This window comes from Canis lupus, chromosome 26 (genome assembly GCF_048164855.1).
Source record: "Canis lupus baileyi chromosome 26, mCanLup2.hap1, whole genome shotgun sequence".
Taxonomy (NCBI): domain Eukaryota; kingdom Metazoa; phylum Chordata; class Mammalia; order Carnivora; family Canidae; genus Canis; species Canis lupus.
In genome coordinates, this window is record NC_132863.1 from 21,105,842 (window position 1) to 21,118,083 (window position 12,242).

Genomic DNA, 12,242 nt, shown 5'->3' on the forward strand with positions numbered 1-12,242 from the left:
TCACTAACTTGGTTTCCTCACCTGTAAAATAGGGGTAATTATAACACTGACTTCAAAAGGGGGTTGTGAGGACTGAATCAGTTAATGGGTATAAAGTCTAGAATAGCACCTGGCCCACAACAGAAAGTACGCTGTAACTATTAATAGGGTAAAAGTGGAACCCAAACCTTCAAACTCCCAGTTACTACTACCTCGTTGTATCCCGTTAATTTCCAAGGCCCTTGACACCTCTGATCTATTTTGGAGTAGCCAAACACCACACCTAATTGGGATCCCTTGCCTTTCAGAGGGTTCTCTAAACTCAGGCCAAGCCATAGTAGAGAATTCAGAGCTGCTTTCTGGGGGGGAGGGAGGGGGGGTAGCGGCCAGCTCTGAGCCTCCCTTTCCCTAGGCACTCAACAGGATGGGGGTGGCGGGGGAAGGGCAATGTGCAGGCTGACAGCCAATCTACTGCTAAGACCCTGGTTTCCCTCCCCACACTCAGTCCCCCCTTCAGCTTACTCAAGTCCACCTTCTCTGCTTCCCATGCCTGTATATTCCCCAGGGAACCTCTGCTGCTAGCTTTCTAGGTAACATTCAGGACCTTGAATTGTGGTCATCTGGGCCTGAGTCTTCTGTATACCTCGCAGAGGAAACTTTGCACATCCTCTTCTTACAGAGTACCTGGCACAAATGCACAGAGAAGACTTACCAAAGACCTAGATTCCCACCACTGTGAAGCTGCCTGAGGAGCTCTTGAGCACAGAAAACATGAAATAGTTGATAAAGCAGAACTAATATGTTACCAAGATGGGATAAGTTAGATCCTTGGATTTTCCAAACTTCTTTTTGGTTTTATGAGCCTTGGGTTCGTCCTGGAGAGGATGTATCATATATATAAGCTTATTAGTCGCTATGTGTCAGAAGAGTCAGTGTGTGCGTTAGAGAGCATGCAGGAATTTGACTGTAGTCTGACCAGGAGTTCAGCCTTGCCTGCAGTCTAAGTGGCAGCAATCTTGAATTTAGTTTTAGATGCATTCAGTAGAGGGTCCTTTGGCAATGGAAATAAGGGGATAAAAGCAAACTGTTGATGCTTTAACTCCTGTTTTTTGTGACAAGTACTTAAAAGCTAAACACATCAACCAAATAATTTACAAGATTGTTAATCTGGTTTTAAAAAGCCTAGGAGGCTGGTTTGAATGCTGCCACTAACTCATGTGGGGCAAGTCCTGTCTTTTTTAGACTTATTTCCTTCCCTGTGAAACAGAAGACCAGATGAGGCTGCCTAAGACTACCACTGACTCTGGAACTTCTGCTCACTACATAATGCTCTAGGTGTTTGGTCTACGTTCAGAGAGAAAGAAGGAGACCTAGAAGCTTATTAAACAAAGTTGAATAAAACCAAGAATTGCATTAAGAAGTTTCTCATTTCTTTTTGATACTGGATTTACAGGTCAAATAATTTAAGCTACCGAAATGCCTTGCTTATTCTCTGGAGCCCTGATACTGAAGAAAGGGGAAACCTCCCCCCCCAACTGTTCCCTATTTGGGCCAATTGTGAAATAAATCCCACTTCTTCTCTATCTATACAGACCTGGGCACTCTTCTTTCAAGCTATCTTCTCCGCCAACTCGTAGCTAACTCTAGATTATCTTCCTGTTAATCCTGTGCAACACTCTGTAGAAAGCTCTTGTTAACCAGACAACTTGCCTTTTCCTCCTGTGACCCTGATTAGCACCTAAGTCTTCTACAGGTCCTCAAACTTTCAAAATTAAATTCCTTTGGGGCAGACTGCCCTGCCCCTCCCCCCATCTCTCCCCCAGTGAAAAGCTACCATGGGGACTCAGTAAAATTATGTAGATTTAGTTCAATTGAGACTTTAAGGTAGATTAACACTTTTTTGTTCTATTTCAAAATTATTCTAAATTGCAGGACACTGGGCAAAAGGTGACTGCAAAGGAGCTTGTTTAATGACAGGGTTGAACCAGATTATCTTTAAGATTCCTTCCAGCTCTGACATTTCTGAGTGATAGCAGCACACTGTAAATCCAGCGCCCCAGGGCTGATTAAGACTGCTAAATTCTGAAAGCTGAAGGCAGGAAAACTTCACCTACAGCAATGTGGGTCTTTTTGTCCTTCACTTTTAATATTAAAGAGAAAACAATGCCCATTTAGCTGCTAGCTAAATTAACATTTGACATGTAAATTTCAATGTCAGTTTCATCAGCCAGGTTGTGTACATTTCCTTTATTGCTCTGTCTCTGAGCTCAGAGCATTACCTGACCCACAGAAGAGGCTCAAATATTTTCAAAACTGCTTACAACTGAGTGGGACAATTGAAGTGTGTGGCCTAAAGCAACATACTGTTTCGCTAGACCTGTTTTAAATCACAAAGGGAGGAAACTGTGCACACCACAGTTTCTCTCAACCCGGTGTTACCCAGACAATAGGATGTGTTCCATGGTCAAAAGAGTTTGGGAAACTTGAACAAGGACAGAACTAATCTCAAAGGGGATGATGAAAGAGGACTCAAAATGTGGACTTGCTGAGTTTCCTCCTTATCTGAGCACTTAGGGACATTCCCAGGCTGCACAGCAGCTCGAGGACACAGGCACCCTTATCTTATGGATAAAGGAATGCTCCCCACAGGTTTTAAACTTCTTATCCCAAGTCTCATGTAAGTCTGTTGAGACAAGCCATGACTTAAAGTGAGCCTAACTGTAAAGCTGATGGTATTAATCACTAGACTATCCGGCCACCTTTACTGTGTAGTTCTGTCAAATTCTACGTGTGAGAGAATCTAAACAGTATTTATAGGTAAGGAGAGGAAGCCAAGACTTCACACCCAGGTGAAGTTTCAAGATTGGCATCAATGAACTGAGAGTAGAAGGGTAGAGAATTCACTAGCAAAGTGAATTCTCACATCCCAAAGCAGTTGAGTATTATGGAAGTCCAGAATATTGGCTAATCACCTTGGAGAAGACAGGGAGAATGTAAGTGAATAGCTTGTAGGATACAGGTAAGCTCCAGAATCTCCCGGAAAGTCTGCATTCAATCACTATGGGGAGAGGGTGGGCTTTTCAGAATGGATGAGGCAGGGCTGGGCATAAAAAGTGAAACCTGTTTTTGAAAAAGGACTCCAGGTGATACTGCTAATACCTTCAACCCACGGTTGAAGCAACAGACTTGAAATGGGACAGAGCTCTCCTGGGATGGGGTGCAGGAGTTTAAAACTGGGCAAAACAAAATGCCCTATCCAACCCTACCCCCTCAATCCTACTCATTTTTAAAGATCAGTTCCAGTTGATTCTTGGGGAGGTGAGGGCATTATTACCCATCTTGAAAGGATCTAGACCTTAAATCAAGACAGATCTGGGTGTTATGTCACTTAAGCTCTGAAAAATTGCTAAGCAAACTCCACTTCCCTTACAAGCTGATTAACCTCGCCAACTTCTATCTGTTTAACCTCTAATCCTTAGTTTCTCCGTTTATAGAAAGAGGAGAGGATTTACTTTTAAAGTTATTACCTAAAGTCACTCTGTAAGACATCTAGGACATAGCTGGGTCTCAGATTAGTAACCTTTCTGTTGAGGAAGTCTTCTAAGACCTTTCTAGCTCACTGGCCTTCTCCTCTCTTTAGAGAACCTTTGGCTACTTACAAGTCTGAACAAAACAGGTCAACACTGAGCACTCAAGATGAACTCGTGCCCTAAACGCAGCGAAAACTCAGAAATTAGGATTAGCTACCTTGCTTCCCTGAGCCCCATCTTCCCTATAAACATGCTAGCCAGGCAGCCTGGGATGGGGGGGGGGGGGCGGGGGGGGGTGTTAGAAAAAGATTAAGTATGTAAGGCAGAGGAAAAGAAAAAGATGAAAAAGATGTTACATGTTATGTGACAGCTATAGGCCCACCTGGGGGATTATTATTCAGCAGGACCCAGAGGATTTAGCCAGGAAACCCGCCAGTTTGGTTGACTGCCTTGGGATGGAATGGGCCGTTGGGGGTGGGGGTGTGTGTCTCAGAGGAAAACAGAAGAGTAGGAAGCAAGAGTTTGGAGGTGGAGCTGAAGGGTGTCAGGACATTTGGGACCAGACACGGAGGGGGTGTGGGTGGGTTCGGTAAAGTTCTTTTTTGTTTGCTTTGGGAGGGAAAGAGAAGAGGCCCTAGAGAGGGGGGCTCTGAAGTTCTTCCCACCAACTCAGCCCCGTCCTCTTCACTCCCCCTGTGGAATCTCAAAGTGCTGCAAGTTTAATAGGTTTAAGTTTACTGAGCGCTTAACTAAAAGCACGGTGAGCACTTCCATGAGCTTTTTTTTTTGTTTTTTTTTTTTTTTTTTAACGAGAATAGCACCTCCAGTCAGTGCCAGGGGCTCATCCGGGGTGCTGAGGTGCAAGGGGAGCCTAAGCGCCTGGGCCCCGGGGAGGAGGGCGTGTCTGGGCCCAGGCTGACAAGACCCGGGCCGGCCCCGGCATCCAGAGCGGCGGGTCCAGGCCCCGTGAGGGCGGGCCGGCCGCCTCCTACCTTTGAGCGAGGTCTCCACCAGGCGCAGGTAAAGCTGCGAGCTCTTGTTGCCGTGGCTCATGCGCTGGGCGAGCCCGTTGCGCTGCAGGACGCACTCCTCAAACTGCACGACGTTCTGGTGGCGCCGCTTGAGGCTGGTCAGGGCCCAGAACTCGGCCAGCGCCAGCTCCACGTTCTCGGGGGCGTCGCAGCGGATCTTCTTGACCGCCACCCGGGCCCCGCTGCGCCCGGCCACTGCCTCGTAAACCACGCCGTAGCTGCCGCGCCCGATCTCCGCCAACAGGCTGTACCGCGGCCGCGCCGACCCGCCGCCGCTCTCTGGCCGCCGCCGCGCCAGGTAGGCCTCGCCCGGGGCCTCGGCCGCCGCCGGATCCATGGCCTGGGCCGCCGCCGGCCTCAGCTTCGCGCTGGGCGCCCGCGGCACTGGGCTTCGCCTTTTCCGCTCGGGGCTTTGTGTACCTCTGCGGGCGCCGTCCTCCTCCCCCGTTTCCATGGCTGCGGGCGGCGGGGGGAGCAGCAACGGCGCTGCCCGGGTCCCCCCTGCCTCATCCCTCCGTCCGGCCACTGGACGCGGAGGAGCGGGACCTTGGATTGTGACCTGCGGGCGAAAGAGTCGGTTAACCAACTAGGCCGAAGCGGGAAGGCAAGGAGCGTAGGCCGCAGGGCGTCCCACCTCCGCCTCCTCCGGCCGCCGCGGCCCCTTTAAGACGGAAGCCGCCGCGCTGACTGAACGGGGGGAAGGGAGGGGAAAGCGGGAAGGGCGACACCACTAGGCTGTGGCTCAGAGGGGGAACAGGAAAGAATAGCAACCCCCGCCCCGCCTTCTCAGCCAGTTTGTCGCCTGAGACTAGGAAAAACTAGGACCAGCAGTTTTTACGACTTAAGAAAATTGCCTTAAGAGCCGTTCTGACTGCGGAACTCTTTTTCCCCGCCTCGTCCCCTCCGGGATCACCCTCCCCGCATCCCGCCTTGGGTTCTCCCGGGTGTAAACAGTCCATTGAATTAAGCCGGAGCGGAGCCCGGCGGAACGACCCAAGTCCCCGAGGGCGGCGGGTGGAGGAGGTTGGCTCAGAAGTTCCGCGTCCCTGAACCCGCCAACCTGGGGACCCAGCGGCCCTCCCCCAGCGCCCGCGGGGACGGAGGTGGGTGCAGCCTCGGCGCTGGCTCGGACTCCGCAGACTGCGCCCTTACCTGGCCGGCGCCCCTCCACTTCCGGGCGGCCCGCTTCCCCCCTGGCGCCCTGGGCCGGGGATGGTCCGCTCCAGGCCAGGGCTGCCTCGCGTACGGAGCGGCGCGGGAGGCGGCGGCCCGGGCCGGGTGTGCCTGGGAGCCCGCGGCGGCGCGGGTGGCGGCGGCGGCGCCCGCGGGGGAGAAGCGGGTGTCCGGGCTCCCGCGGCTCTCCACGTGCTCGCGCCGGCTGAGCCCTTTACATAACCTGTTTATATAAGCTGCGCCTCCCGCCCGCACTCGGGCCAGCGGGGGCTCCTGGTGGCCCATCCCCCGGGAGGCCGGCCGCGCGCCGCGCCGCCTGGGTCCTGCCAAGGTCGACGGAGCAGCCGCAGCCGGGCGCACCGGGCACGCCGCGCCGGGGCCCAATCACAGGCGAGAACACCCAGCCCACGAAAAATAGGCGCCAAACTCCCGGGACCCGCTGCGCCCCCCTCCGAGGCTCTGCGGCCGCCTGCCCCCTGCAGCCTCCTCCCTCTCCGCCTTCGCTGCTTGAAGAGGGGCTGCGCGCAGTAGGCTCCTAATAAATACTCATTGTTGATTGGCTTGGCGGTTTGATTGATTCATAGGCAGTGCCTGGGAACCTCCCGGACTGGATTGGAGTCCACACGCTGCCGCCCAGGAGCCCGTTGATTCGGGGCAAATCATCGTCAGGTTCTGTGCCTCGGTTTTCTGTTCTGCAAAATGGGTGATTGGACCTTAACCTCCCAGCGCTGATAGAGCCAAATGAAATACATGTAATTTGTGTGTAAATACATATATTAAGAGTGACTAAGTATATATGAGTACACATAGTAAGTGGCTAATTGGGTGCGAGGCTGAAAGTGCTGTTTTGTTCACTGCTTTGTACTCCAGTGGCCTAGTAGGTGCCTGTGATTTTTAAACTGAATCTGTTGAGTATTTATTGGCTTTCTATAATGTGCTAGGCACTGTTCTAAGTCGCTGGGGAAAGAGCAATGAACCAGACAATCTTTACCTTCAATGAGGGTCTATACCCCTGAAGGAGACCAGTGATATGGTGACCTTGTGCAAGTTAATTAACTTTCATGTGTCTTTACTTTCCATCTGTAAGATGGTGAAGAACAGTGTTGGAGGCCCTGTGCTTATACAGTTAAAACACTGAGAACAGGACAAGGTCTTGCACACACTAAGTGTTAGATACTATTAACTAAGCACATAGAATAATTTTTGACATGGATAAGTATGATGGAGAAAAAGAATGAAAAAGTGCTTTGGGTTTGGGACAGGTCACTTCTGATAGTATGAAGGTCATTCATTGAAAGGTGGTAACTTTGGGGGGGGGTAAAATTTAAAATTTACATGTAAGTTACAAGGATAGTAAGGAATTCTCATGTACTTTTTTTTTTTTATATATAGAACCTTAATGAATTTGTGTGTCATCCTTGCGCAGGGGCCATGCTAATTTCTGTGTATTTGAATTTTTAGTGTATGTGCTGCTGAAGTGAACACAAGAATTCTGATATACTTTTTTTTCTGTTTTTTTTTTCCTGGTTTTTTTCTCTGATATACTTTTAACCAAAATAACAAATTGTTATGTTTTGCTATGTTTGCATTATCATAGACTCTCTTGTGTATGTGTACGTAATATATACATATACTTTTTTCCCCCTAAGTCATTTTAGAGTGGGTTTTCAGACATTATGCCTCTTTATCCAATACACTTGTGTATGTGTGTGTGTGTATATATATATATATGTATATATATACACACATATATATATATATACACATTTCCTAAGAATGTGGACATTCTCTTGCAGAATCTCAGTTGTAATGATCAAAATCAGGAATTTTAACAATGATATGATTCTTTTAATACACCTTTAATATTTAAATTTTGCTAATTGTGCCAATAATGTAGCCATTCCTCAGGATCCAATTCAGGTTTCATTTGGCTGTCCTCTTTTTAGTTTCCTTTAATCTGGAGAAGCAGTTAGTTACTCAACCTTTGCCTTTCATGACCTTGACATTTTTGAAGAATACTGGTAAATTATTTTGTAGATGTCCTTAATTTGTAGCTGTCTGTTATTTCCTTGTGATTAGGTTCAGGTTATACATTTTTGGCAGGAATGCCACTGAAAGAAAGTTGTGTCCTGAGTGTATCACATCAGAAGGCACATGACATTGGTTTGTCTCAATATTAGTGGTATTAACTTTGATCATTTGGTTAAGATGATGTCCCCCAAGGTACTCCGCTGAAAAGTTACTATTTCCCTTTTGTAATTAATAAGTATCTTGTGGGAAGATATTTTGAGGCTATCCTATTTTTTTTAAGATTTTATTTATTTATTGATGAGAGAGAGGCAGAGACCTAGATAGAGGGAGAACCAGGCTCCTTGCAGGGAGCCTTGTGTGGGACTCCATCCTGGACCCAGGATCATGCCCTGAGCTGAAGGTAGCCGCTCAACTACTGCTCCACCCAGGTGACCTGAGATCCTATTTTTCATCTTACTCTCTGCCCACTTGTTTTAGCATTCATTGATGATTCTTACCTGAATCGGTTATTATTATAATGGTTGCAAGATGGTGATTGGTTTGCAAGAGCCACCATAACAAAATATTAGACTGGGTGGCTTAACAGAAATTCATTTCCTTGGGGTACCCGATGGCTCAGCAGTTAAGCTCTGCTTTCATGATCAGGGCATGCTCCTAGAGTTCAGGGATGGAGTCCCACATCGGGTTCCCTGAGGGGAGCCTGCTTCTCCCTCTGCCTATGTCTCTGCCTCTCTCTCTCTCTGTCTCTCATGAATAAATAAAATATTTTTAAAAATCTCATTTCCTCACAGTTCTGGAGGCTAGAAGTCCAAGATCAAAGTGTTTAATTTTTCTTCTGAGACCTCTCCTCTTGGCCTGATTTTAGTTGCCTTCTTTTTCCCCACAAGATGGTTCCTCTGTGTGAGCATCTTTTCCTTTTCTTATAAGGACACAAGTCATATTGGATTAGGGCTCCACCCTAATTTCCGGGATCCCTGGGTGGCACAGCGGTTTAGCGCTTGCCTTTGGCCCAGGGTGCGATCCTGGAGACCCGGGATCGAATCCCACGTCGGGCTCCTGGTGCATGGAGCCTGCTTCTCCCTCTGCCTGTGTCTCTGCCTCTCTCTCTGTGTGACTATCATAAATAAATAAAAATTAAAAAAAAAAAGACCTATTTCCAAATGTGTTACATTCTAAGGTAATGAGGCTTATGAATTAAACATGAATTTAGGTGGGAGGGAACCTGAAGCCAACCATGCTAAAACTGGTAGTAAGTCATTTAAGAAAGAAGGAAGAAGTATATAGAAGCTGTGAGACAGCAATAAGCTTGATGTTAAACTTTAGCCAGTTGATGAGTGTGTTAAGTGGTACAGCCACTTTGGAAAAAAAAAAAGTTTGGCAGTTTCTTATGAAATTAAATATACATCTACCCTATGGCCCAGCACCTCCATGCCTAGGTATTTACCCAAGATACATGAAAATTTATCTTTACAAATATATATATTTTTTAAAGGTTTTATTTATACATGAGAGACACAGAGAGAGAGGCAGAGACGTAGGCAGAGGGAGACGTATGTGGGGAGCCGAATGTGGGACTCCACCCCAGGACCCTGGGACCACACCCTGAGCCAAAGGCAGACAGACGCTCAACCACTGAGCCACCCAGGTGTCCCTTCACAAATACACTTTTATAGGAATGCTTCTAGTGTCTTTTCCCATAAGAGTCCCAAACCGGGAAACACTCTAATGTTCCTCAATAAGTGAATGGATATCTGAGCTGTGGTCTTCCTATACCTTGAGGTGCTGCTGGGGGTGGGGGTGGGGGTGGGGGGCAGGGACAGGGAGGAACATAACAAGGATGAATTAAAATAATGATGCCCAATGAAAGAAGCCAGGCACAGAAGAGTACATACTACACGATTCTGGGTACAGTTCTTGAAAATGCAAACTAATTTATAGTGACAAAAGTTAGAGTAGTAGGTGAGGTGGGGAGGGAGGTACAACAGAGGAAAACTTTTTGGGCTGATAGCTATGTTTATTATCTTGTGATAGTTTCACGGGGGTTTATGTTAAAGTCACTTCAAATTGTACACTTTAAATAGGTACAGTTTATGTATATCAGTTTTGCAGCTTTACCTCATTAGAGCTGTAAAAAGATGGATTAAAAAGAGTACATGCTGCATGGGTCCATTAATATAACGTCAAGCAACATTGATCTGTGGTGGTAGAAAACATATCAGTGGTTAGCTCTGGGGTGGGAATTGACTGCTGTGGGGCACAAGAGAATTTTCTGGGTGATGGAATTTTATTGTATGGAGATTATACCGCAATAAAATTGATTTAAAAGGTGAAAAAACAACCCAGGTCCTGCCATGCTGTGAACACATGTATCTTTATTCAGAGCTGCTGCTGCTTTTTAAAAATTGTTTTAAAGATTTTATTTATTTATTCGCAAGAGACACACAGAAGCGGAGACCTAGGTGGAGGGAGAAGCAGGCTCCCTGCAGGGAGCCTCAAGCGGGACTCGATCCCAGGACCCCGGGATCATGACCTGAGCCAAAGGCAGATGCTCAACCGCTAAGCCACTCAGATACCCCTTTACTCAGAGCTTCTAAGGACAGGGGCTGCATGGTGCCAAGGCAGGGCTGTCCCCATTTCTGCCATTCTGGGCCCCAGAGGTTGAGCAAGGCCAATGGAGTCTTTTCTCCCAGCGAGTTCTCCCACCTGAGTCTTAAAAGAGAGATTGGATCTGAAGTTCTGGGAGAACCACAAGAAGACTTCAATCTTTTTGTGTGTGTGAGAAGGGCCAGGATGCTTGAGACATTGTTGATGGCTTGACTAATTTTTCCCCCTTTACTCCAGCTTTTATTAAATGACAGAAGGAACCTTATACTTCTTATTATAACCAATAGCCAATGGCCATGAAAATTGACAGCCACAAGAATTGGCAAAGTATTCTCATGCCAATCCTGTGAGATGGTTATTATCATTGGCCCCATTTTAGAGACGAAGAGACTGAAGAGGGAGGAGGTTGCCCAGCTAGGATTGGAACTGAGACCCCAGACTCTTCACTTTACATTTCTGGCTCAGCTCTGCCCAGGGTAAGCAATTATATGAAAATTATGGCAAGCCTTCTTCCACGCTGTTCTCTGTTGGCACACGTGCCTAACTCCAAGTCCCTGGAACGTCAGATGGTGCCAGACATGACTGGAGCCCAATATTTAGTAATGGAAGAAATGTAGGAAGAAAGAGGGGGCAGCAGTGAGGCGTAGGCCCTTCCACTAGGGCCCTTGCCTTGGAGGGACTGACATAGAACATGAGATGCAGTGGAATTATGTGGTTCCAAATAACATTAGTCCTACCCAGGACACTAAAGCCATTTGTGAAGAGGTAGCAAGGCACAGAGCAGGTGCCGTTTTAGAAGAGTGCTTTGGGAAAACCTTTATAAGGAGGTGACCATTTGCAGAGAGACCTAATAGAAGTAAAAGAATCAGCCAAATGCCGATCTACTGGAAGAGCATTTGTGTTAGAGGGAAGAGCAGGTACAAAAGAGGCCAGTGTGGCCGAGTGCCGCGAATGGGGGAGGAGAAGCAGGAAACAAGGGAGAGATGTGGCGAGGCAGAGACTTGTGGGCCATGATGAGGACTTGGGATTTACTCAGCATTTGTGATCTAGCGAGCACCACAGAAAGCAAAGGAGCAGGAGAGCTGAGGCTTGCAGACGCTGTTACTCTGAGAACTGCCCAGAGGGAAAAGGCAGAGTGGTGATGCTCCCTGCCCATCCCAGGATTTCAGGGGGAAGAGGACGCCCCAGGGGCAGCTGTGGGGGTGGTTCCTATGGGAAAGTGGGGAACTGTAGCCCAGGAGGGGAAGGCTGGGTGGAGCAGAGGAGTGTGGATGGAATGGAAGCTGGGAGGGGTGTGAGATGGCTCTAGTGGACCAGGGCCAGTGAGTGGGGGGATGGGGTGGGAGGGTGGCACTGGGTGGCAGGGCGCCATGGCAGAGAATGCTGTGAAATGGTGGTTGTACCAGAGGGAGGTGAGGTTCTTACAGGGGTAGAGGATGAGACTTCACTTTGGAGGCCTATGGAGGTGCTGAAAGACAGAGAGGCTCCAGGCGGGTACCTCAAAGGAGGGTACATTCTGAGCAGGAGACTCAGGAAGGCCCAGAGGAGGCTCTGCAGCCATCTTGCATTCCCCTCCCATATGGGAACTGGTTTTACTGGGTGCCAGGAGGGGCATCCCTGAGGAAAACTGGAGTGTGTTATGCTACCCCAACACCAAGGAGCTCAGACAACCATGTAGGAGAGACGGTTTGTCTTCATTTAGTGAGTGGGAAGATTGGGTCCTGGAAGCTGTTCCAACCAAATAAGTGCAACAGCGGGGGTCTGCCCCAGCAGCCTTGGGTTTGGATATCCAAGCTCTTGACCCCTTATACAGGTGTTTTCAAGCTTGAGTACACACAGGGATCCCCTGGAGGGGTGGTCAAAAAACCAGGTGGTTGACTCCAGCCCCAGAGTG

The 12,242-nt window shown here is 48.3% G+C and overlaps 1 protein-coding gene, 1 long non-coding RNA gene and 1 other non-coding gene across 7 annotated transcripts in view; 1 reads left to right on the forward strand and 2 right to left on the reverse strand.

Moving 5' to 3' along the window:
* STK35 (serine/threonine kinase 35) overlaps nt 1-6,036 on the reverse strand; it is a 44,469-nt gene extending 38,433 nt beyond the window's left edge. The window contains exons 1-2 of one of the 2 annotated variants that reach the window (XM_072800309.1): nt 5,693-6,036; nt 4,502-5,099 (exon numbers count right to left, since the gene is read on the reverse strand). In XM_072800309.1, the coding sequence (XP_072656410.1) occupies nt 4,502-5,099; nt 5,693-5,998 (904 nt within the window). In that variant the 5' untranslated portion in view covers nt 5,999-6,036. Of the gene's footprint in view, nt 1-4,501; nt 5,100-5,174; nt 5,193-5,692 lie in introns of those variants that run through there. The other variant, XM_072800308.1, reaches the window with a different exon arrangement.
* Nucleotides 4,092-12,242, forward strand: part of LOC140618205 (uncharacterized) — a 65,958-nt gene continuing 57,807 nt past the window's right edge. The window contains exons 1-2 of one of the 4 annotated variants that reach the window (XR_012018380.1): nt 4,324-5,643; nt 6,298-6,465. This is a non-coding gene — a long non-coding RNA (uncharacterized lncRNA). Of the gene's footprint in view, nt 4,270-4,323; nt 5,644-6,297; nt 6,466-12,242 lie in introns of those variants that run through there. The other 3 variants (XR_012018381.1, XR_012018379.1, XR_012018382.1) reach the window with 3 other exon arrangements.
* Nucleotides 7,094-7,198, reverse strand: LOC140618898 (U6 spliceosomal RNA). The gene has a single exon (XR_012018896.1). It is a non-coding gene; the product is annotated as a U6 spliceosomal RNA (small nuclear RNA).